Here is a 25,548-nt window from a genome sequence, read left to right on the forward strand (position 1 = left end):
CGCGGTGTGGTTGCTCCTCCTCTCGGCCCATGCTGTCTGTGCGTAGCGCAACATCAGCACTCCTCCTCAGGACCGGTACACAGATCGCCACCGTCCGCGCTGTTCCGAGGGTCCGATCCAGTCCCATACGCCTGTGTGCTTCCCCTCCGATCAGAGCGCTCTCGCTGTCGGGCTGTTTGTGTGAGAAGAAGAAGAAGAGAAGCGCGTGGCTGGAGATGACGGGAGGACAGACTATGGATGGCAGTATTGAAGAGGTTCTGGCTCCCTTGAGGCTGGCAGTGAAGGAGCAGGTAATGACACACAATAACAAGCATTATACTATATCACATTGTCATGCATTGCATTAAATACGTATTTGCTTTTTATTCGAGGTGGAAACATCATTTAGGAATGTAATGCGACCCTTTTATATTATTCAAAACAGTTAAAATGGCTTATTATGGAAAACTACATTATGCTTTTTTGCAAAAGGGATATTTCAGGAAGTGTATTACAGTTTGGTGGTTTTATTTCGGGTTTATACTGTTGGATGATTCAGTCTGTCAGTGCCACGTTTGAGATGAGCCATTCTGACATTCAGAGACCAATGGAGACCTAGGGTGGGATGGAAAAACACAGACAGTTAAAACGAAACTCATTATATTTCTAGGAAAATGTTGATGGATACATATGTATTCTAATATGTAATCATAGTAATAAACTAAACTGTTTATTTTTCCTCATAGGGTGATCTTGTGCGTCAGTTGAAGGCAGAAAATGCTCCTGACGTTGATGTCAATAAGGCCGTTGCAGAACTGAAAGCTCGCAAGAGAACCCTTGAGGCCAAGGTGAGAAATGTTATTCTGTCTTTCATGGTTCCTTAAAGTAACGTGTGGATGCCGTAAAATATGAAGTGTTTAGTTATTAGGTTCAATACCTTTTCTTTTATCCCAGTTCAATATGCATAGACTGTGGAGTGCAACAGTTCGTGAACACTTTTTCAGCGATCTTGGTTCCAGGAGGGGTTTTCGATAAATGTTTCTCATTAGGGATTTTTAAAAAGTCTTTGGTAAAGAGTTGTTTTTAAATTCGTTAAAGAGCGACAAACCAAACCAACCAGCTATGAGGTACAGTATGTATGTATGTATGTATGTATGTATGTGTGTATGTGTGTGTGTGTGTGTGTGTGTCAGTAAATGAAATAAATTGTCATTTTAATTTGTAATTTCTTTTCTCTGAAATGTCAGTTTGGTTTTTCAGAGGCATTGCATATGTTGTAATTTTTACATTAAAGGTGCAAAAGTTCTGATATTATTTATCTTTGTTTTATATTTATGTGCTGTTGTGTGTGTGTGTGTGTGTGTGTGTGTGTGTGTGTGTGTATATATATATATATATATATATATATATATATATATATATATATATATATACACAGTATATATATATATATATATATATATATATATATATATATATATAAAAAAATACTGTATACTTACATATATGCATACATTCGGTACCGGTCAAAAATTTGGAAACATTACTATTTATTTTTTGAAAGAAGTCTCTTATGCTCATCAATCCTGCATTTATTTGATCAAAAAACAGAAAAATAATAATATTGTGAAATAGTATTACAATTTGAAATAATGGTTTTCTATTTGAATATACTTTAAAATGTAATTCATTCCTGTGATGGCAAAGCTGAATTTTCAGCATCATTACTCCAGTCTTCAGTGTCACATGATCATTCAGAAATCATTGTAATATGCAGATTTATTATCAATGTTGGAAACAGTTGTGCTGCTTTATATTTTTTTCATAACCTGGGATACTTTTCAGAATTATTTGATAAATAAAAAGTTAAAATAGAACAGTATTTATTAAAAATAGAAATCTTTTGTAATAATACACACTACAGTCCAAAAGTTTTTTTTTTTTTTTTAAAGAAATTGATACTTTTATTCAGCAAGGATGTGTTAAATTGATAAAAAGTGATAGTAAAGATTTATATTGTTAGAAAAGATTTATATTGTGACATGCGACACTGAAGACTGGAGTAATGATGCTGAAAATTCAGCTTTGCATCACAGAAATAAATTATATTTGAAAGAATATTAAAGTAGAAAACCATTATTTTAAATAGTTATAATATTTCAGAATATTAATGTTTTTTTTCTGTATTTTTGATCAAATAAATGCAGGCTTGATGAGCAAATGAGACTTCTTTGGCAAACTTTTTTTTTTTTTTAAGTAGGGCTAATGTTTCTAAACGTAAAAAAAAGTAATGTTTTTGACTGATATATATATATTTGATTACTTCATTTGCAGTGCTTTATGGGAGTGGGCAGGCACTTGAGAGTTCTTTTGGTGCAGTGTGCTTGTTTTGATTCTCTGATTGGTGAAGATTTCTTAGCAGAATTGTGGGTTTTTCACCAAGACTTTTGCTGTTAAACACGACCATTTATGTGAACAGATGGCTTCAACACAAACATATATTTATCGTTTAACAACCTCGTAGCTCACAATAGTTGTCTTTAAGGGTTTATACTCTAAGTTATAGTAAAAAAAAAAATGTAGACCATAATTGGATTTTTACCTTCGGAACCTGACTGTTGCACTCATCTGTCTGAAAGCAGCTAGCTATACTGGTTCAACCAATAGTGTGAGTTTAGGGGCGGGACTGTCTGTATGACCGACCAATGGCGGGTGGGTAAAGTGCTCTGGAAACCTGTTTGAAAACCACCATTATTTTTGCAGTTCTGTTTAATAACACATTACACACTTTATCTTTAATAATCAGAAGATTGTTAGCTTGAATGAGTTGCTTTGAGTTCATTTAGTTTTGTATGTCTTATCCAAATTATTTACATAAGTCCATTTTTCTCTTTTTTTCCATTTTACAGGAGCTTTCCTTACAGCCCAAAGATGACATTGTGGATCGAACCAAGATGGAAGACACTCTAAAAAGACGTTTCTTTTACGATCAGGCATTTGCTATCTATGGCGGTGAGTATTTTCAGTGTTTACAATATTGAGACTGAGGGCAAGACTTTCAAACTTCATTACTAGTAAAAAAATAACTAAGATTGGCTTGTTAATCATCAACTAATAGTTTGTTTTTGTGTGTGAGACAGGTGTGAGTGGGCTGTATGACTTTGGGCCAGTCGGATGTGCTTTGAAGAACAATATCCTCCAGGTCTGGAGGCAACACTTCATCCAGGAGGAGCAGATTCTGGAGATCGACTGCACCATGCTTACACCAGAACCCGTCCTCAAGTGAGCATTCAGCTTTCTATTCACCTTTAATCTGTTCATTCAATCTGTTGCCATGGCATCATCTCTGGAACTCTTATTCAGTGCTTTTGTCGTGTTTCAGGACATCCGGACATGTGGATAAATTTGCCGACTACATGGTCAAGGATGTCAAGAACGGAGAGTGTTTCCGTGCCGACCACCTCCTTAAAGGTTTGTCATTGTTTCTTATATTAACAACCGTTCGTCTGTGTTGAGCTCAATGAGACAATCAGGCTCAGGTCAGCTCTGTTGTCCACTGATCTGACTCCATGGATGCGGTAGATGTTCAGGGGTAAAAGAAAACAATAGGATCTGTAAGAATCACAAAGGCTTTATCAGGGAACCAGTCCGACTCCATAATCTGTAGACCACCAACCGACTGAAATGAATAAGTGGTTTATACTCTTTGACAAACTGTGCCACCTAAATCTGGACTCCTTAAAGTTGCCAAAGTTAACTTTATGGATTTTTTGAAAATATTGATGACTCTTCTTGCACTCACAGGCATACATTTTTTCTTTTTCTTTATTTATAAAAAGCTCTATAATGAAAATGCCCCTACATGTAAGTTATTAGCAAGTAAAATGTTTCAGGGTGATTTTAAGCCAATTAACTTTAAATGGTTTCAATAGGAAATTTCTATTTCAAAATGTAAAAAATGTGAAAGCTGTTTAGGTTTTTATTTGAATATATTTCATTTTAATACAGGGAATATACAGTAATAGTGGCAGTAATATGTCCTGTGGTGAAATTAAATAAATAAAAATAAATACTACTACTATATAATAATACATGCCTTGTCTTTTGCTTTTTAGCTCATCTACAGAAATTAATGAGTGACAAAAAATGTACGGCAGATAAGAAAGCTGAGATGGAGAGTGTCATCACTCAGGTATGTCTCACTTGGGCAATGTTTTAATAATTGTTCAAACTCTATATGAATAGGGAAGTCCACACAGAATCCACAAGAATTTTTTGGGGGGGTAATCATTTGTTTATTTGATTTATTGATTTGTTCTGTTTATTATTATTATTTTTCCAGATGGATAACTACACTCAGCAGGAGTTGGCAGATTTTTTTGTGCAATACAATGTCAAGTCTCCCATTACAGGAAATGACCTCACACCTCCCATCTCATTCAACCTGATGTTCCAGACCTCCATTGGGCCTGGGGGCAACATGCAAGGGTATATTGGGCACCACTAGACTACATGCTATATTTTTTTAAATACCCAAAGTATGAAGACTGATTCATTACTCTTGGGGCTACATTATTTCCTTAGCTATTTAAGGCCAGAAACCGCTCAGGGAATCTTCCTCAACTTCAAACGTCTTTTGGAGTTCAACCAGGGGAAGCTGCCATTCGCCGCCGCCCAGATCGGAAACTCCTTCAGGAATGAGATCTCTCCTCGCTCTGGCTTGATTCGCGTCAGGTGCTGATTATGATTTCCTTTTGAACACAAGTCGCTTTGGTTGTTTTGCTGTCACACAGAAGTGTTTCCATTGGGATTTCAAATGTACTGAAGTGATATTTCTCTCCATAGAGAGTTTACGATGGCTGAGATTGAGCACTTTGTAGACCCGACTGAGAAGGTTCATTCCAAGTTCTCAAATGTTGCTGATCTGCAGATCATGCTTTACTCCTCCAAAGCTCAGACTAGTGGGCAGTCTGCCCAGATAATGAGGCTGGGTGATGCAGTGGAGCAGGTTAGTCAAGATCTCATTTATGATGCATTGATTATAATTAACAGTTCGGTTGTTCTAACAAACTTTCGTACTGTGTATAGGGGATCATCAACAACTCCGTCTTGGGCTACTTCATTGGAAGGATCTTCCTTTATCTGGTCAAAGTGGGTGTGGCAAAAGACAAGCTTCGTTTCCGTCAGCATATGGACAATGAGATGGCCCACTATGCCTGTGACTGCTGGGACGCTGAGACCAAAACCTCCTATGTACGTTCAGTGTTTGCTCAAGGACCTTCTGTGCATTAGAATAGGTGTTTATTTGTGTGTTTGCACGTGCTGTTTTTCAGGGGTGGATTGAGATTGTGGGGTGTGCTGATCGCTCGTGTTACGATCTTCTGTGCCACGCACGGGCCACCAAAGTCCCTCTGGTTGCTGAGAAACCCTTGAAGGAACCCATATCCTTCAACTTCCTGCATTACTTTACTAATTACAATTGTCAAAGCATTTGAGTGGGATCTGAATGTCTCAGCACAGAATGTTGGTTCTGTTTGTCTTCAGTCACCTTCCTTAACTGCTTCACACAAAGTTGTAAATGTTGTCCAGTTCGAGCCAAACAAAGGAGCTATCGGCAAAGCATATAAGAAGGATGCCAAGTTTGCCATGGAGTACCTGGCCATCTGTGATGAATGCTATATCACAGAGCAGGAGAAACTTCTCAACGAGAATGGGTGAGCATCATCGATATTAAAGGGGACATATCATCAAAATCTGATGCTGTAATCGAGTCCCCGGTGCATCTACCAACCCAGAAAACGTGAAAAGTGACGCGGGCGCGGGAAGCAGCAGCTCATTTGCATTGAAAGGGACACACCCAAAAAAGGGCAACTTTGACAAGCTATAATAAATGATCTTGGGGGTATTTTGAGCTGAAATTTCACAGACACATTCTGGGGACACCATAGATTTACATTATATCTTGTGAAAAGAAGCATAATATGTCACCCTTAAGAGTATTCAAAATTTTGGTTACACTTTATTTGATAACACTTAATTTTACAGTGTCATTGTTACATGTAGTTACTGTAGTAATAACTATAAATTATGCAGAATTACACACAACTAACCCTAAACCAAACCCTAATCCTATAGTACATGTAGTTACTTAATATTACTCAGTACTTAAATGTATAATTACAGTGTAACAAAGACACCTTAAAATAAAATGTAGCCCTTTATTTTAAGGTGACGTAGTTACATTGTACTTACTCAAATAAGTACTGAGTAATATTAATGAACTATATGTACTTACTATAGAGTTATGGTTTGGGTTTGGTTTAGGGTTAGTTACTTGTAATTATGCATAATTTACTGTTATTACTATAGTAAGTACATGTAGTAACGTGTAACTACGTCTCCTTAAAATAAAGTGTTACCAAAATGTTTAATGTCAATGACCCCCAAATATGAAGATTCACAATATAAAGGCAGGTTTTTTATTTAATAATTTTTTTTTTTATCAAAATGACAGTAAAAGTTGTAAAATTGTGAAATATTATTACAATTTAAAATAACAAACATGTTTTTACAGCATCATTACTAAAAAACTTTAGTATTTAGTATAACTTAATATTTTTGTGGAAATCATAATAAATGTTTTAGGATTCTTTCATGAATAGAAAGTAATTTAAAAAAACAGCATTTATTTGAAATAAAGACATTTACAATGTTATAAAAGATTTTTGTCACTTTTGACCAATTTAATGCATCCTTGCAGAATAAAAATATGAATTCCTTAAATCTAATGGTTCCCCAATTTTTTGAATGGTAATGCATAAGTTTATAATAATAAATAAATAATAAATAAATAAATAATTGGCTTTTATTTTGTTTAGTCCTAAAGTCAATGTACATTATTTTTTTTGTAATTATTATGTTAAGTTTTCGCCTGTCCAATGTTAAAAAATAAGGTATATTTACTGTTTTGAATGACATGCAGTCAAATTCTTATTGACTAATTAAAAAAGGGGCATACAAGCCCTTTGATATGTCCCATCCCAGCTTTCTTTTTCAATAGGCAAAACTTTGCTCAAGTTTTTTAAACCAATAGTGCCCACTAAGATGATTCTGTTCATTGATTGGTTTCCTCTGTCACTGCAGCGAGTTCACCATTGAGACTGAGGGCAAGACTTTCAAACTCACCAAGGACATGGTTAATGTCAAGAGGTTCCAGAAGACCCTGCATGGTAAGAGGCAGAAACTAACCTTTTATGTGTGCATAACAAGAATATGTAAAATACATAAATAAACTTTAATTTATCCACAGTTGAGGAGGTTGTTCCTAACGTGATCGAACCCTCCTTCGGCATCGGAAGAATCATGTACTCCATCTTTGAGCACACGTTCCGTATCAGAGAGGGTGACGAACAGAGAACGGTAAACACATTATGCTGTAATATTCTGTTATTAATATGTTTGTCTTGCTTTATTTATGAACTTTGCAGCTTTCTCTGTTCAGTATTTCAGCTTTCCTGCAACTGTTGCACCATACAAATGCTCCGTCCTTCCATTGAGCCAAAATCAGGAATTTGTGCCGTTTGTTCGAGAATTATGTGAGTAATAATAACATCTCTTACTTTATTTATAAAAATCCATCATCGATATCGAAATAATATTTGTAATAACTTCGCTCTACAGCTGAAGCCCTGACCAGGAATGGTGTCTCCCACAAGGTGGATGATTCCTCAGGATCTATTGGTAGGCGCTATGCCAGAACGGACGAGATCGGTGTTGCATTCGGGATCACCATCGATTTTGACACCGTTAATAAGACGCCCCACACGGCCACTTTGAGGGACCGTGACTCCATGAGGCAGATCAGGGCTGAGGTAAAGCAGTTGATCATAAGTGTGCCTTCATTTCATTTGAGTGAGAGTTTGTGTTGATTATTTTGCTGACATGTACAACCTGTTTATTTACAGGTTACCGAGTTGCCCGAAATTATTCGTGACCTGGCCAATGGTGCCATCACATGGGCAGAGGTGGAAAGCAAGTACCCGATCTTTGAAGGCCAGGAGACCAGCAAAAAGGAAACTGTGGAGGAGTAGGCTTTCTATTTGTCCATCTCATCTGCCTTTTCACTGGAGGCAGTCACAGACATTTTTACATCTGCATTCATAGGATTAAAGTTATGCCAATTATAACATGCAACCAATCAGTGTGCACCAGATGTTCCACACAATTGGAACCACTCAAGTACTCCTTTCAAAATCAAGGAAACTCTGTAAGGACCTAAGGATGACCGTAACTAGGTTACTGTATTAGTAAAAGGATTTCACCATTCCTGTTTATGGGTTGATAAATGAAGACATGAATCTTGTATATGGTCAAATAAATCAAACCAGCACTTTCTGGACCTATAAGAGTGTGTTTGGTCAATTTTTGTTTGATCAAGTGTGTGTTAAGCGAAAGATGCACTGAATTCGTTGGCCACTTGGGGGCATAACAGCTCCTAGATAGTTGATTTTGTATGGCTAAAATCTTTTTGACTCAAAGTCTGCTCATTGTCCAACACAAGGCTCCCTAATACACGCTATTATAGGATTGTATTTAATTTTTTTTTTTTTTTTACGGAAACTGGAAGTATTGATATTTAACTAACTGTGATTCATTTTGTTACTTTATTATAATATAAATAAAACTCCATTCTTGTTTTTTTTTTGTTTTTTTTGGTAATTTAGACTTAAAAAAAGAAGTATTAAATTAAGTACTTTTTATTCATGTTTTTAATATTTCCCAGGACAAAGCTTGGTGATGCGGATGTTAGATTTAACATATTACATTGTTCTGCTTAAAAACTAAACAGCCGAACTGCCAGGACTTACTAAATCAAGTCATTATGACTAAATCTGGTATTAAAGGTGTTTTTAATGTGATACACTGTAAAAAATGATATGATCAATAAGTTATGACAACATGTTTTTACATTGTTTTACTTAAATTTTATATATTTTTATTATAAATTAAGCAATTTTCACTTTTTTTATAAGTTATATAAGATTCCACTAATTTAAAAAAAAGTTTAATGCAATTTAAGTTGAAATGATTTAAATATACAAGCTGATTGCACTTAAAAATTTAAGGTGAATAGACAATGGCTTAATTTAGAACTAGGTAACTAAGATTCAAGATGAGCTAAGATTAACATGTTTTATTTTTTGAATGGAATGGTGTTTATTTATTTTTGAAGTTAGGTGACCCAGCCCAAATTGTCAACCAAATATGATCATCCAAAAACAGCCTTGACCCTGACGGAAACAGGTGTTGAAGTGTGTGAATGTATGTCAGGGCTCCTGGCTTTTCTTAAAGGCTGCTAAATGAGTAATAGCCTAAAATACATTTCAGTTATATTAAGGGACTGTAACAATGCTCTGTATTAGCAAATAGCTCTTTAACAATGTGCTGATAGGTAGATTCTGTGGACTAATGTAGGCTCATGCACAAGTGGTAGGCAGTGTAAAAGATTTGTCCAATACCTTTATATACAGTAGCTTATATCATCTACTGTGTCTTATCAGAGTTTACTTTAGGCTGAATGGACTACCATTACCTAACATGCCTTCTCTAGTTGACCCCTGACCTATGGGAAACCAGTGATTTCAGTCTTAACAAAAGCAAAACTTGATATTCCACACCCATGCTTCTCAAGTACAGTTTCATATATTTATTGTATATTTATATAAATGTTTCATAGCCTATAGTGTTTCCTTTTATAATTGTGCGTATATATTTATGTTACATACTTTTTCTAACCCATCTTCTATTTCTTATGTAGGGCATTCAGTATGCAAGCAATGGAGGTCCAAGCCTGTTTCTATTGATACAACATGGCACAATGGGTCCGCCCCCCTATGGGCAGCTTCAGATGAATATAAATACCTCTCCTGTTCACCTTTAACTGTCCGCAACTGCCCAACAGGCAGTTTGTGCGCCCAACTGACACCTTGTAGAAACAGAGAGGATGCATTAGACTATTATTTTGCTGATCTTTTCTATACATTTTTGTGATTATTTTAAGTTCAAGTGGATTTTTCAGTATTTCAAAGGCCCTTTGGGTTACGGTGGCATTGCTGTGCTCAAGGTTAGTACAATAGGTGTTTCTAAAATCTGCTCGGCACCTACATGCAGCGCATGACCCACTAACAATTAACCAAGTAATAATCTGCTAATTTACTAGCATGGTTCTTCAGGTGAAACCTCACAATAACAAACATCACAACAAAGCAGACCTTGTTATTTGAGGTCATACCTTTAAATTATTCGAAGATAAACAGACAAAAGAATAATCCCCTGGTTAGAAAAGAAAGCATTTGGCTTGAAATGTACAAGTGATGCTTCAGTCAGTACAATGAGAGCAGAAAATAGTCTAGCTAAAAATAGCATGTGCTCACATAGTGTAGATGCTTCCTGCTCTCACAATTCAAATCACTGGAAACTTCTGCCCTGCCCAGAAATATCAAATTCTTTTTGGTGTTAAAGTGTTCAGAGATTATTATATAATTCGGTAACACTTCGATAGTACACTTACGACATTGTACTAACTATAAGTAACTTTGCAACTACATGTCAACTAGCAGTCATTAGAGTATTAGTAGACTGTCTGCTTAATATCACTTTATTTTGATGCTCCCCCAACAGACATTCTACTGACTATAAGTGACTTTGCATACAAATATCAACTAACCATAACCTTAATCCTAAACTAACAGCCTACTAGTACTCTAATGAGAGTTAAGTTAATGTGTAGTTGCTAATTAATGAGAGTTAGTTGATGTATAGTTGTTGCAAAGTTGCTTATAGTTAGTAGAATGTCTATTTATGCAGTTTAACAGACTTTTATCCATGTACAAATTTACAAACATTCACAGCATACATTTAATCAATTCATGTGCTCCCTGGGAAGCGAACCTATGACCTTGCTATTGCTAACGCCATGTTCTAAAAGTTGAGCTACAGTAACACTGCAATATTTCTTTCATCCCATAGTAGATTACCAATTACCAAGATATATTTTTAGTAGGATCTTAAGCACTCATTGGCTGTCTTGTTTGGGAAATATTTTAATGGCCAAATCCGACACCAGATTTGTTTCTTCATTCAAACTGCACCTTTCCAAACTCTCTTAGGTTGTCCTGTGTACAATGGGGGTCAAAGCAGCTCTTCCGAGGTACGAGCTCTACTTGTATAATGTGGTGCTGTGTATGGCAATGCTCTGGGCTGCCAGATGGATATTTGACGTGTCCAGCTGTAAGTATACATGAACATATGGGACCCTAAAATGATGTCACTGTAAGAATAACGTTTCTGGAGTGGTTTTTGTGAGGCTTTTTACCATTTTACTGTAACATCCACCTGAGCTCATTTTCTCACTCATAAATGCACATACAACCACACTGTAAAAAGTAATCAGATGACTTAACTTAAAAAAGTGAGGAAACCAGTTGCCTTAAAAAAGTGAGGAAACCAGTTGCCTTAAAAAAGTGAGGAAACCAGTTGCCTTAAAATTATTAAGTAAATAAATTTCATGCATAATTGGGAAAAAAAGTTATGTGGAATTGTCAAGTTCACTTAACTTAATTTTTTCAATTGCACATTTAACTTAATTAAATCAAAGTTGATTTACTTAATCATTTTAAGACAACGGGTTTACAGTAGAGCAAATAAATAGCACTGCAGTTTACTGTATGAGGAAAAAGACAGCACAGCTATTCGCATGCCTCAGAAAGCTATGCAAAGTACGCAGCAGGGATCATATGTCAGTATTAATATACCAAGAGACTGAACGGAGAAAGAGAAGAGAAAGAGAAAGGTATATTGTGGGTTTATGACAAAATTTGCATTTGCATTCAATATACAGTAATAACATCATTGAATATGCAGTTTTTTGCATTCATATAATATACACATCTATAAATCCATGTTTTTGCAGAACTGAAAGGTATTTTTGTGTGTTTATGCCAGAAACTACTGAATTTGCATTTAATATAATAATTAGTGCTGTCAAATCGATTAACCGCATCTAAACATAAACGTTTATGAATATATATATTTACACAAACTTTTATGTTTGATGCGATTAATCACGATTAATCGATTTGACAGCGCTAGTAATAATATCAATGGATAAGCAATTTTTTGCCTCCATGTATTTACATCTATTAATCAGAGCATTACATGACTTATGATTCTTTATTCAGCAAATGCCAACAAAAAAACCTTCAAGACCAGTGTTCAGCCAGGATGGTACTACTCTGGCAGGAAAATGGTGAGATTTTGTATGTATAATTTCATACTGGATCTAAATAAAATTGTGAATGTGGACTGATTTATCAGTGTCGGTCTGCAGGATACAGCCGACGTCGAGTGGATGATGTGGTTCTCCGCGTTCAGAGTGCATATCATCTTTGCACTCTCAGGTCATGTGATCTTTGCCAAGATCTGCTCCTTGCTGGCTCCGCAGGTGGCTCTTGAAAGTCCAGACACATCTGTGTTACATTTGACACTATTGACTAAGTTTATCACTTCATACGGCCAACCTGAGAGGCTCATTCTCTCATTTTTTCCCCATCCCACAGTACAGATCTCTGGTGTTCATGGTGTACGGTATGCTGGCAGTTTTCTGCAGTATGGGCTGGGCTTACGTCATGCTCATCCTGTCTCACTGTGTGCTGCTCTATAGCATCTCTCTGGTCAAGCTCAGGTGGCTCTGCTTCGTTGCTGGACTCACTACATTGGCTACTTTCAAAATGGAGCCCTTCATTTCCTGGCAGGCATGTCACTGACACTGTAAAAATATAAAATATAAAAATGTAAATAGTGCTACAGTAAAGCTATAATACATAACGGTCATCACCATTTGTATTATTGTTAATATTTTTTTAAATGGAAAGAAATTAAATCTAAATGTTTATGTTATAAATATAATTTGTTAATTATTAATTTTAATTTTAAAATAAACAAAATAAATTAAATCTAAATGTTTATACATTTTATAAATTTAATTATAAATGTTATTTAAAAAAGAAACAAATAAAATCAAATAATAAATATAATTATCTTCACTAATTATTATTTCTATTGTTTAGTACTAATATTAAACTGAAAATAAATTAAATCTAAATGTTTATAAATGCTATAAATATTTAATGATATATTTTAATGAAAATCAGCAAATAAAATAAACAATAAATACTATTATTATCATTATATATTGTAACTATTGTATCTATTGAAATCTAAATGTTTATAAACGTTATACATTTTTATTTAAAACAATAAGCAAATAAAATACAAATAAATAACTTTATTATCATTAATTATTATTACTTTTGTATATTATTATTATCATTAGTAGTAGTAAAATATTTTTTTTTATAAATGTTATACACTTTTAAATTATACATTTTATTTAAAAAATAAGAAAATTAAATAAAATAAACAGTAATTACCATATTGTCATTAATTATTATTACTATTGTATATTGTTATTATTATCAAATGTAATAAAATAAAATGTAATCTAAATGTTTATAAAGTTATACATTTTATTAAAAAAATTATTATAATTATTAGTGTACACTTATTATTACTACTATTTTTATTATTAAAATGAAATGAAAAGAAATGAAATCTAAATGTTTATAAATGATGATGATGAAAATAATGATAATCATTGTTTTTTATTTTAATAAAAATAATCATTCTTATTATTCATTATTAAAATAAAAGTAACAAATAAATTTCATTGAACAATACATATTATTATTATTATTATTAGTGATTTATGATTGTGTTCATTTGAGATGGCTCATCTTTCAGGCAGGTTTTGTGACTGGCAACTTTGATCTCCGTCCTCTTCTGTTCTACGGCGGCTGTGGTTTCACCATCATGCGCTGTATGAGTTTTGCTCTTGAGAACTGTGAGAGAAAAGATGGAAACTACAGCATCCTGGAGCTTCTCATGTACAACTTTTACCTCCCCTTCTTTTACTTCGGACCCATCATGACATTCGACAAGTTCTACATTCAGGTCTGCAACTAAATTTACCGAATGAAATGATGGTTTGATTATTTTCCAAATGAATAGCGTTGTCCTTTGACACCCCACCAGGCCAATAACCCTGACCTGACAAGGAAGGACGGGGAGATGTGGAACATTTCCCTCCAGGCCCTGCTACACCTGGGGGTTATTATGATAGTGGCAGTCCTCTTTCACTTCATGTACATTCTGACCATTCCTAGTGACATGAAGCTCCTTAAACGCATCTCTGACTGGGCCCTCGGTAAGCATGTGTGTGTTAGTATTCACTTACTTTGCTCAAGTTTATCAATGTCCAAAAGACCACCATAGCCTTTCTCTTCTTCCACTATTCAGTTGGATTGGCCTACTTAAATCTGGTGTATGATTGGGTGAAAGCGGCAGTGATGTTTGGAGTGATAAACACAGTATCAAGACTGGATCACCTGGACCCTCCCAAACCCCCGAAATGCATTACAATGCTTTATGTTTTCTCTGAGGCGTGAGTGAGCCCTTTTAATTAGTTGTCTTTTTTAATTTTTCATAAATTGATTTTGATATAATCAGTAAAACAAAGCTATATTCATCATTCTAAAAATGAAAAACATTCCTTTTTTTTTTTTACAGACACTTTGATCGAGGAATAAACGAATTTCTATGCAAGTATGATTGACATTGTTACATCTATCAGACTTTTAAATGGGAAAGTTCACCCAAAAATGAAAATACTTTCATCATTTACTCACCCTCAAGTTGTTCCAAACCTGTATTCTACTTGAACTCAACTTGAGGTTGAGTAAATGATGAAAGAATGTTTATATTTGGGTGAACTATCCCTTTAAGCAACACAATGCTTTCAAGCATCAGTATTTTAACACAGAATGCTGTCTTCTCCACAGGTATGTTTATAACTATCTAGGCGGAAAACATGAGAACGTTTTGGATGAGCTGATAGCCTCTCTGTGCACGTTTGGCATCACGGCCCTCTGGCTGGGACCAAGCTGGGTGGTTTTCATCTGGTCTTTCTTAAACTGCTTTGGCCTTAATTTTGAATTGTGGACCGCAAAACTCTTCTCCATGGAACCTTTTACTTCAATTGAGGTAAGTTAAAGAAATATGACCAGTAATAATTTGCTGGATGTTGTAGTCAGGTACTCATTTCAAAGTGCTAATGATAGTGCATCAGGGCTCCCTCTAGTGGTTAAATGTTAAATGTTTGGTGCTAAAAAGGTCCTATAGTGCTCCATCTAGTGGTTAAATGTTAAATGACTGGTAATATAAACAAATCTACAAATGTTTCCTTCCACCAACAGATGGCGATATCAGATTCTATGTCACGCAGGATCAGGGCTGTGTTTAATACCTTCAACTTCTGGACAATTGTCCTTTACAATGTCCTGGCCCTGAACAGTCTTGAATTTGCCAAACTGGTTGCAAATAGATTGTTACTTAAAGGTAAAGTACTGAGGTGGTACTTGAGCAATTTAAATGCATTTTTAAAAACCAAAAGATTTTATGTTTATCAAACTGTGTGTTTTTTGGTCAGGTTTCCCCTTCACCACCATCACTGTGATGTTCGTTACCTACTGCTTGATTCAGCTGATCAAGGAAAAGGAAAGAAGACAGGCTTTGATTGACGATCCAGACCCGATCCCGATCCCAATCCCAATCCCCCCTCCAGCCCCTGTTCCTGCACCCACTTCCACAGAACCCAGCACCACCCAGATGGACGCTGTATCCACCCAGCCTGTGGACCCAAACAAGCAAAAGGCAGAGTAGAGATTATACATGATGGTTACACATTTTTAAAAAACCTGAATGGTTTTCTTAAACATATAGTGTCAACCATAGTCTAGAAATAGAGAGAAAGAATGTTTAATAACAGGACTGTAAGGTAAGATGCTGCAATCGAAACCACTATTTACATTTTTACAGAATTTCTCAACATTACAGACTCTTTAAATTAGTCACAGTTTTACATATGTACTAGGATTTTCAAATAAGTGCTTTGTAGTTAAAAACATAGAGGATGGATTTTATTACTACAAATTTTATAACCAAGTTTTCATTTAAATGAAATACAAATACCTAGTGTTCATACAAGAAGTTATTACTGACTGAGGATGAAAATATGTGCTTAAAGGGTTAGTTCACCCAAAAATGAAAATTCTATCATAAATTACTCACCCTCATGTCGTTCCAAACCCGTAAGACTTTTATTCATCTTCGGAACACTTATTAATGAACTCTGAGAGCTTTCTGTCGTACGAGTTAAACCACTGGAGTCACATGGATTGATGACAGAATTTTTATTTTTGGGTGAACTAACCCTTCAAATTAAAATAATGGACTGAAGATCACCAAGATTAGTTTATGAAGTTGTAATATATATTAAAATAATCTTCAATAATGACCTTGTGTATGTCTCTTTGTCAGCTTGCTAGTTCATTTCTAAACTTTTTTGGAACTTCAATTCATGTTTCAAATTACTGTAAAAGGAAATGGTAAAGTTCTTATTGACAGAGATCGATCACACAGTCTCTCAGAGATCACAGAGGACATGGTTGCTTAAATTAAACTGTGACTCTTCACAAAAGCATGAATGCCGTTGAGAACATTCAAGATCTTTGATGTCATGAAACCCTTTTCACTCTAGGATATTTATATTAACTGGCATAAGCTCTATTTGTTCAACCATTAAAGTAGCCAATGACCACGTGTGAACTATTGATATTCTCATCAGTGACTCCTTATGAATAAAATTTGAGGAACAGTTGATATTAACCAGATATTTTGTCTTCAAAATTTTGTGTTACTTTTTTAACACTTAAAGGCATTCCTCAGGTCTTTAGTGACCCGGGATGTCATTCACTAGCCTCCTCCTCATTCATTTTTTAAAGTTAGATATCAACCTTTTTAGTATTTCTCAATCTTATTTCTCAACAATATTACAAGGGGAAAAAATGATAAAAGAATGCCTGTTTTCTCATTCATTTTTTGTAAAGATTGTATAGGGTCGCTAATGACCCGAGGTGTGTAACAGTGTAAGTATATTTTTTCTGCACAACAATAATTTAATCTTTGATGACTGAATAAGTACAGGTCACCTTTATTCCACAAAGTGGCAATGTCTGATACACAATGATGAAGTGACGTCTCACTCAGTTACCGCGCAGGCAGAAAACAAAAGAATAGGAAGTATCCTCAGCAAAACTTGAAATTACTCAGATTTACTGCAGAGCAAGTACTGAACGCAATCAAATATTAGTGTCACTGTCACTTGATGGTGGATCTGGTGAAGAAGCTGTCAGCGATTAAAATATTGATTTTGAAGATGTTCAAAATTATAGTTTTAAGAATGTCTGAGATCGTGAATATGAGCCGAATGATGTTGAATGTACTGGAAAATGAGCTCTGATGAGGACAGTGATGATGGTATAAAACATCTGCTCAAACTGAACCCTTCCAAGCTCCAAAAAAATAAAAAAGCTTTATTTTATTTATCTGTAATTGTTACTCTAATATCAGGAGAGTTTTATATTATTGTGACAGGCAGAGATGTTAGATATAGATCTGGATCGCTAAAGACCAGAACATTTAATAATGATTGGTGAAACATTTATGCACTAAATGGTTAAATATAATATATGATTGTAAGTTGATTTGAACTTTTGTTATGATAGAAAATGCAGATACAGCTCAGCCAATTTATAAAAAATATCAACTTAACTTATACAATAACTTAGAATATGTAATAAGATTATTAGGTTACACTTTATTTTTAAAGTGACGTTGTTTACACAAATAAGTACTGAGTAATTAAAAACTGAGTTATTTGCTTGTAATTATGCATAATTTACTGTAATTACTATAGTAAGTACATGTAACGTGTAACTATGCCGCCTTAAAATTCATTTTTACCGATTTATAATTTTGGGCCATTTTCCAGGGTGGGATATTTGATACCAAATGTATGGAAAGTTAAGTATTTTAAGCAATAATTATAGTAATAAAATACCCCATTATCAATAATATATAAATCAAGAGGGTGATTCATGATCACATAAAGGTGCTATCTAGTGGCCTGTGATCTCACCCAGAAGAAGGCCAGTGCTTCTTCTGACTGCTGTCTTTCCCATGGGGAAGTGTGTCAGCTGTTGCACAGGACAGGGGGTTGTGTTTCACATGTACAAGTATGGATTCCACATCTTTGTGAAGGATCTATAAATAGCCCCCAGTTGGAGTTTGGTTGAAGCATTGGGACAGCTGATGAAGCCTGAATTCCTGACAGCAAAGCGGAACTGTTTCAACCCTGCCTCTTCTTTCTCAACCACTAACAGAAGTGCAGAACAGAGAGCACTGGACAAGCCATTGATTTCATTGTGACCATTAGGGATAGTACGCGATCAATATGGCTATACCTATAGATCCCATGGAGGAGCCACGCATGTACCAGCAAACCCTGCTGCAAGATGGTCTATACGATCTTCTGGAGAGCGATATGATGGTAGACTGCGTGTTGAAGATAAAAGACAAAGAGTTTCCATGCCACCGTTTGGTCCTGGCTGCTTGCAGCTCGTACTTCAGAGCTTTCTTCAAGTCAGGAATGGAGGAGAGTAAACAGAAGGAGATCGTACTGGAGGATGTGGAGCCTGGCGTCATGGGGATGATCTTAAAGTACCTCTACACCTCGAACATCCACGTGACGGAGCAAAACGTGCAGGACATCTTCGCTTTGGCCAACATGCTTCAGATCCCCTCGATTTTCACTGTATGTGTCTCGTTCCTGCAAAAGCGATTGAGTTTGAGCAACTGTTTGGCGATTTTTCGACTAGGACTGATGCTGGATTGTCCTCGTCTGGCCATATCTGGGAGGAACTTCGCTTGCGAGCGCTTCCAGTTTATTGCTCGGGATGAAGAATTCCTGCAACTGACTCCAAGCGAATTGGCGGCCATTATTGCATCTGACACTTTGAACGTAGAAACGGAGCAAGATGTTTTTGAGGCTTTGATCAAGTGGGTTGGACATGACCAAGAAAAGAGGCTGGAGGACCTACCGAGTCTGCTGGACTGCATCAGATTACGTCTGGTTCCTCAGGACTACTTCACCAAAAATGTGGAGGAACATGAATGGCTGAGCTCGAACCCAGAGATCATGAAGAAACTGCAACTGGTCAAAGACGCCCATGCAGGGAAGCTTCCAGAAGTCAAGAAGATCAAAAGCAAAAAGAGTGCTGGTGAGGAAGGACAGAAGGAGGGAGATGAAGAGGAGGAAGAGGAGCAGGAGGAGCTGCTTCCAGGCATATTGAATGACAATCTGCGGTTCGGGATGTTCCTGAGAGACTTGATCTTCATGATCAATGACACTGCATCGGTGGCTTATGACCCAACGGGAAATGATTGTTATGTGGCGGCACTCTCAACCCAAATCCCTAAAAACCACTGCAGTCTGGTCACAAAGGAAAACCAGATATTTGTGGCAGGTGGACTCTTTTTTGATGAGCAAAGCAAAGACGAACAGATCTATTCATACTTTTTGCAGGTAAAAGACTTCCCATTACTGCTTTAGTGCAGTCTAGTTTTCATTCATTCTTTTCTCAGAATCATTCATTCTACACACTGTAAAGTTTATGTGGTCTACAAAAATCTTTGACAACATTAGTAAACAGATCAACGTGTTCTTGCATCTTTCCCAGCTATGTTTATCAATATATTTGGATATAAGTGAAGGTTGGTTTTCTTCCCTGTGTTGATAACATATTTTCTATAAACTTAAGACAGGATATGGTAGTCATAGTCAAGTGCAGGAGTCATCACAATTTGAAGAACATTGAAACCTAACCACTAACAACATTGTGGATAAGTTGTTATTCTGTCAGGACCACTATCGTCAAATACGATTGACAATTAGCATACAGTTAGGATTGGCGGTATGGTTCTGTTCTGGGCAAGAACTCCCTGCGCATCCATGCAGCCTAGCATGGATAAGAGCAGGGAGAGCAGCAATAACCCCCCTTATGGAGAGCAACAGATCCAACTTGGATGTATTGCAGCAACATAATTAGAGAATTTTAGTCTGATTCAGGGGTAATCGGAATGCCAAATCCTGACTGACGAGAGGAGGAGGGTAACTAGCTCCTGAGAAACGTGACAGCTGCTGATAATACTGAAAGAGCTTATATATGTATACAGTGATAGGCGTTGTATTCCTATAGGTAGACGTGGATCAGCTGAGAGTCAGCTGATGAGAGCTTGACTAACATGACCTGCCAGAACTGACCCTACGCTTGATTTAGTATTAACAGACATTGACATTAGAGGGAGTGACATTCTCATTCTAGAGAGATTTTTTGACTTGGAAAAAATCTGTATAGTGTAGGGATAAGTCATCATTATTTTTTTTATTAATTTTCCCGTAGGACAAAGACTATTTTTTTTTATGTTTAATTTGTAATTTTAAGTTTATTTTGTCAACGTTTAGAATGAATTCACTGCTAACAAACATGCACTAAAAGCCACAAAATTCTAATTTTAGAATTGATATATTATACAGTTTGACCCTGCAGCATCGGACTGGATGGGTATGCCTCCCATGCCCTCCCCCCGCTTCCTGTTCGGGATGGGTGAGGCTGATAACTTCATCTTTGTGATTGGAGGGAAAGAAATGAAAGAAGGAGAACACATTCTGGGAACAGTTATGGTTTATGACAGACAGTAAGTACTGATGCCACGTTCATTATTTGAAGATCAGCTACATTTGTCTTTTGTGTTTATTGAATCATGCATCTTCCAAACAGATACTTCAAGTATCCCTGTTTTTTTAAAGGTATCTTAAATGGGCCGAGTCGGATGCTCTTCCCTACCAAGTATATGGCCATGGAGTAGTGTCCCATAATGAAATTATCTATGTAATCGGAGGAAAGGGAGAGAACAAGTAAGTTGATAAGCTATTTCTGGCTTCTGTTTTGAAATATGCATTTAACATGATACACTTACGGTCAAATTTTTGGGAATAATTACGTAAATTTTTTTTATCTCTTATATTTAACAAGGCTGTATTTGATCAAAAGTACAGTAAAAACCTTAACATTGTCAAATATTATTACAATTTAAAACAACTTATTCATGTGAGGTCAAAAGCATCATTACTCTAGCCTTCAGTGTCACATGATCTTTCAGAAATCATTCTAATATGCTAATTTCCTGCTCAAGAAACATTTCTTATTATTTTGTTGAAAACAGTTTTTGCTGCTTAACATTTTTGTCTTATTTTGTAGAGAGTGTTTGAATAGAGTGTGTGCGTATGACACTAAAAAGCATCAGTGGATGGATCTGGCTCCATTAAATACTGCACGCTCACTTTTTGGGGTCACCATCCACAAAAACAAGATCTACGTGTCAACTGGTGTTACGGACACTGGCCTTACAGGCAGCACTGAGGTCTATGACATCAAAACCAACAAGTAAGCGTGGCCCATGGCCGCATACATGCGTTAAAAACCTGCTGCATTATAATCTGAATTTTATGATACGTATTGACTTGTGGGACAAACTCATCAATTAGCTTGCATTAAACTTAATATTTAACCACAGCCCTCTTTATCTTACAGGTGGTCCGAGTTTGTGGAGTTTCCCCAGGACCGTAGTTCTCTTAGCCTGGTCACTCTGGGTGGTGTCCTCTATGCTGTGGGTGGTTTTGCCATGTTCCCCAAAGAGGACAGCGAAGATCTCATGCCGGAGGAGATGAATGACATCTGGAGGTGAGGTGCTCCTTCACTACATCAATCAGTCTTTAAGTAAAGGGAGCTGATTTAAGTTTAAAAATCTGGGGTTGGCGAAAATTTATTTGTTTAAATGCTACAAGTGAACTTTGAAATGAGCATGCACAACTAAAAATTCAATATCAATATATCAACATCAGCCAGTCTTTAATATGATACTGATATACTGTGCATCTCTACTAATATAGGCCCTACAGTACAGGTATTTTTTTATATGTTCAAATAAAAAGGTTCATGTTTGTTCAGGTATGATGAGGGCGAGAGGAAATGGATCGGCATACTGAGGGAGATTCAGTATGCATCTGGATCAACAGTTCTGGGAGTTCGTCTCAACAGTCTTCAACTCACAAAAATGAGAGACCACGCCAATGCTGTCCATTGAGTCAGTGTACCAAAAAGGAAAGACGGTATACTATAAACTGATTTAAAATCAGCTATTGGACAAACGGAAGACTAACCAGCACGAACCACAAGAGGACAGAACATCGATTCCATGAAAGTGATCATCTGATATTCAACATTCAAATACACTTTACAGATAATTTATCATTTGGAACAAAAAGGAAAAGCCATCCAACCCAGGCTTATTGGAAAAACTTACCTTTGGCGACATTTCTGCAAAATGATATTATCAGGGCCGGCGCGTCCATATAGGCGAACTAGGCAATTGCCTAGAGCGGCACTTTTGTAAGGGCGGCAAAATGTGTGCCAATCGGGAATGAACAATTCACAAAATAGGCTATATGATTTGCTGAGCTGCCGCTGCGCCGCCCTGCGCCGCCCCGCGCCGCCCCGCCCCCTGCTCTCACGAGTCATGACTCATGAATGAGTGATGGGAAGTTCGGATAATTTTACTGACTCTCTTGTTCGATCTCGTTCATTAAAATGAACGAATCTTTATTTGAGTCATTTCGTTCATTTAAGTGGCTTTAAATGTTACACAGCCAAAATCCCCGATCACATCCACCTACGCATATAGTAGCCTATATGTATATATTTGCTTCCTCTTGGCCTAAAGTGTTCCTGCAACGGGAGTGTTCTCTGGCTAGAGCGCAGAACAGCGGAGTTTGTATGGACAGAAGTGCATGCCTGAGCTTGTGTTTTGGGTTAAGCTGCGTTGCTTTGACATTGTGGAAAATATAACAATAGAAACAAAATATAGGCTATTAGCCTTTTTACCCATTATTATCAATCTAAATTAATCTCGATTTTAATTTAACTTAATTTCGTTTTTCTTTATGTAAATTTCGTTTTTCTTTATTTAAATTTCGTTTTACTTTATTTAAATTTCGTTTTTTCTTTATTTAAATTTTAAATTTTGCTTTTTCTTTATTTAAATGTTTTTTTCTTTATTTAAATTTCGTTTTTTCTTTATTTAAATTTTACATTTAGTTTTTTTCTTTATTTAAATTTCGTTTTTCTTTATTGAAATTTTGTTTTTCTTAATTTAAATCTACCCTTTACTGTGTCAGTAATTTGTTAGTCAGAAAAATATAGACTACCTTAAAGTATTGCTTAATTTAACAGACATGTGTGTGTGCGTTTTATATTGCTAGTGCAGCGTGCGTCAAGTATATAAGCCCTGCCCGCTTGAGGTGCGCCGCTTCCCGCTCGCGGTGTTCTGTAGTTTACTAAAAGTTTATTAATTCTGAACGTGTCATGTCTCGCGTGTCCATCTATATTGCACCACCAAATGCTACACTGCACTCCCTTGTGAAGTCGATTGGATGAACGGTTCTCGAAATAATCAAAATGCAAACGGACATAGACACATAGAGATTCCTGCCTTTATTAGAGAGAAGAATATGTTCAGCACCCTCTCGAAGCTTTGAATATTCGATGTTCATTACTACCGCAGCTTCGAAGCTGAAAAAAATGGTATTCGGACCAGCCCTAGGGGCGGCACAAATGTTTTTCGCCTAGAGCGGCAGAAGTGCACGCGCCGGCCCTGGATATTATGTTGCTTCTTGCACATTTCGCGAAAGTCACTTTCACTTTCAAAGTGAAGTGTCCAGTGAGTGGCGATAAAAGCACGTTCAGTTTTACCAAATCTGAAACAGATGAACGTGAATCTGGCGATGTTTTTTGTGTGGAGGTGTTGTTCATATGGTGGGAGTTCCGAAATGAAATGTCCGTCAGCGTTTGAAAATAACCTTACAGTCTATGGGGAAGAAAAAACAACAACATTTGCTCAGCAATACCATTTCAACTCGATTCTGCAAGTCTGTGAGCTCTTTTATTGTTGACTCAAGTTTCACGACACTTATTATAGCTATACCCAAACGCGCTCTGCATCACGTGAAATATTGCGTAGAAAACAGTCCTACATTTGATCTTACGGTAATTTTCCCGAATTTTAGAAAATAACCGCCCTCTCCACTTTTTGAAAAAATGCGCATGCGCAACACTCTACCTGCTCCCGAGAGGGAACGCCTATTAATAAATACTATCGTGAACACATTGGAATTATCAAAAATGAACACACAAGGTTTTAGAACATTTCAGCGTGATACCTTTTACCATTTGGTCACAAGGCTACTTTAGACAAATTGAGATGTTTACCGTGTCTGTGCGGTGCATGACTTGTGCCAGGGCTAGCATCGCTAATCATAGCTTACATTAGGTTTAGCAGTGATTTTAAATGGATTTCTCCAAATAACATGCCAAACTTTACCTGTCGAGTAGAAACTTCGCGACTGAGGCAACAGTGGAAAGCCCAACCTGTGCTTTTAGCGCACGCCAGCGTGTGAAATTTTCTCCCAAAAACACTCTGGTCTTGTTTCTTTCTTCAGAGGCCTTTCTCTTCTTGTCATACAATTCGTAGACACTTTTTCTCTTGCGACCCTCAGACATTTTGAAAAACCCCGCTGAGAACGGCGAGCTTCAATGAATGGCTGAAACAGTAGCTCACCACACATATACACCTAAAAGTGCGCATGCGCAGAAAGCGAGAAACTACCTAGGGACGGGACGAGCACATACGACGTACGTAAACATATCACCAGAATGATTGACAATTAGGAGGACCAATAGTCTTGATGATCCACCCGGAAAAAGAAAATCCTCCACTATACCTTAAAGGGAGCACTAGTCAGAGTACAAATTCTTTACTTGAGAATGGCATGCGGCAAGAATTGCTTTCCAAATGGTAGGCTACAGTAGACTCTCTTTTCCAAGTCAAAGCCAGTTTTTATAAATATAAATGTAGACGTGGACTTTTGGCGCACACTCAAAGTTCAAATCTGTGTATATGCACGTTTTATAAACGAGGCCCCACAAGTGCAATGCTGTACCAGGTGAGCTACCAAGCAAGTTTACCACATCAGAAAAGCCATAATAAGTCTTTATTAATGGATAATATGCACCTGCAAGTATAATTTGTTTAAAAGGGAATAAGATTTGTTGGTGTTTTACTGCCACTAGTGTTCATTTCAGGTGGAAACTGCAGTGAATTGTGTTTATATAGCCTATGTTTTCCCAGTTTTGCAAAAATGTGGGCATGTTTTTCCAGTAAGCCTATGTTGCAACCAGTACAGATATTTAGAAAATAAGGCTGTGGAAATGCTGTTTCTGAACACTATTATTATGGTCAGAGCTTCTTGTGTCATGTTGTTTAATTGGTCATTTTATTGTTTTCTATTGTATTATTGTTCACGTGACATTTCTGTTGTGTTCTGTATGAGAGAAATATTTGCCTTTCAAAGTAAAGCAAAAAAACGAAACACAAAAA

At 36.4% G+C, this 25,548-nt stretch overlaps 3 protein-coding genes and 1 long non-coding RNA gene across 4 annotated transcripts; 3 read left to right on the plus strand and 1 right to left on the minus strand.

The window, feature by feature from the left end:
• On the plus strand, positions 1–8,384 carry gars1 (glycyl-tRNA synthetase 1). Its single transcript, XM_082183566.1, has 17 exons — positions 1–290; positions 726–827; positions 2,889–2,991; positions 3,120–3,261; positions 3,362–3,450; positions 4,095–4,171; positions 4,322–4,467; positions 4,564–4,713; positions 4,825–4,987; positions 5,068–5,232; positions 5,313–5,419; positions 5,547–5,693; positions 7,123–7,208; positions 7,289–7,398; positions 7,481–7,574; positions 7,660–7,850; positions 7,944–8,384. The coding sequence occupies exons 1-17, from the start codon at positions 30–32 to the stop codon at positions 8,067–8,069; spliced, it is 2,259 nt and encodes a 752-aa protein (XP_082039692.1). The 5' UTR covers positions 1–29; the 3' UTR covers positions 8,070–8,384.
• A 108-nt stretch (positions 8,385–8,492) lies between these two features.
• On the minus strand, positions 8,493–8,687 carry LOC309509062. The gene is made up of 2 exons (XR_014209787.1): positions 8,594–8,687; positions 8,493–8,540 (listed from the first exon to the last, which is right to left on the minus strand). It is a non-coding gene; the product is annotated as an uncharacterized lncRNA (long non-coding RNA).
• Positions 8,688–9,145: 458 nt separating this feature from the next.
• hhatlb (hedgehog acyltransferase like, b) lies at positions 9,146–16,450 on the plus strand. The gene is made up of 12 exons (XM_082185010.1): positions 9,146–10,102; positions 11,148–11,268; positions 12,219–12,286; positions 12,368–12,481; positions 12,597–12,795; positions 13,844–14,049; positions 14,131–14,302; positions 14,395–14,539; positions 14,665–14,700; positions 14,937–15,138; positions 15,351–15,492; positions 15,584–16,450. Exons 2-12 carry the CDS (start codon positions 11,163–11,165, stop codon positions 15,814–15,816), a joined length of 1,623 nt encoding a protein of 540 aa, XP_082041136.1. The 5' UTR covers positions 9,146–10,102; positions 11,148–11,162; the 3' UTR covers positions 15,817–16,450.
• A 1,335-nt stretch (positions 16,451–17,785) lies between these two features.
• Positions 17,786–22,444, plus strand: klhl40b (kelch-like family member 40b). The gene is made up of 6 exons (XM_082185009.1): positions 17,786–19,579; positions 20,591–20,751; positions 20,864–20,971; positions 21,315–21,500; positions 21,648–21,797; positions 22,065–22,444. Exons 1-6 carry the CDS (start codon positions 18,449–18,451, stop codon positions 22,198–22,200), a joined length of 1,872 nt encoding a protein of 623 aa, XP_082041135.1. The 5' UTR covers positions 17,786–18,448; the 3' UTR covers positions 22,201–22,444.
• Positions 22,445–25,548: the final 3,104 nt, after the last annotated feature.

The sequence above is a fragment of the Leuciscus leuciscus genome (assembly GCF_965113295.1).
Source record: "Leuciscus leuciscus genome assembly, chromosome: 11".
Lineage (NCBI taxonomy): Eukaryota > Metazoa > Chordata > Actinopteri > Cypriniformes > Leuciscidae > Leuciscus > Leuciscus leuciscus.

Excerpts from the sequence above, each read along its gene's own strand:
- gars1 (XM_082183566.1), top strand. The coding sequence starts at position 30 with ATGCTGTCTGTGCGTAGCGCAACATCAGCACTCCTCCTCAGGACCGGT. Across the intron at positions 3,262-3,361 it reads ACACCAGAACCCGTCCTCAA|GACATCCGGACATGTGGATA; the intron begins GTGAGCATTCAG and ends GTCGTGTTTCAG. Across the intron at positions 7,209-7,288 it reads GTTCCAGAAGACCCTGCATG|TTGAGGAGGTTGTTCCTAAC; the intron begins GTAAGAGGCAGA and ends ATTTATCCACAG.
- hhatlb (XM_082185010.1), top strand. The coding sequence starts at position 11,163 with ATGGGGGTCAAAGCAGCTCTTCCGAGGTACGAGCTCTACTTGTATAAT. Across the intron at positions 12,287-12,367 it reads ACTACTCTGGCAGGAAAATG|GATACAGCCGACGTCGAGTG; the intron begins GTGAGATTTTGT and ends GTCGGTCTGCAG. Across the intron at positions 15,139-15,350 it reads AACCTTTTACTTCAATTGAG|ATGGCGATATCAGATTCTAT; the intron begins GTAAGTTAAAGA and ends TTCCACCAACAG.
- klhl40b (XM_082185009.1), top strand. The coding sequence starts at position 18,449 with ATGGCTATACCTATAGATCCCATGGAGGAGCCACGCATGTACCAGCAA. Across the intron at positions 20,972-21,314 it reads GGAGGAAAGGGAGAGAACAA|AGAGTGTTTGAATAGAGTGT; the intron begins GTAAGTTGATAA and ends CTTATTTTGTAG. Across the intron at positions 21,798-22,064 it reads GAGATGAATGACATCTGGAG|GTATGATGAGGGCGAGAGGA; the intron begins GTGAGGTGCTCC and ends ATGTTTGTTCAG.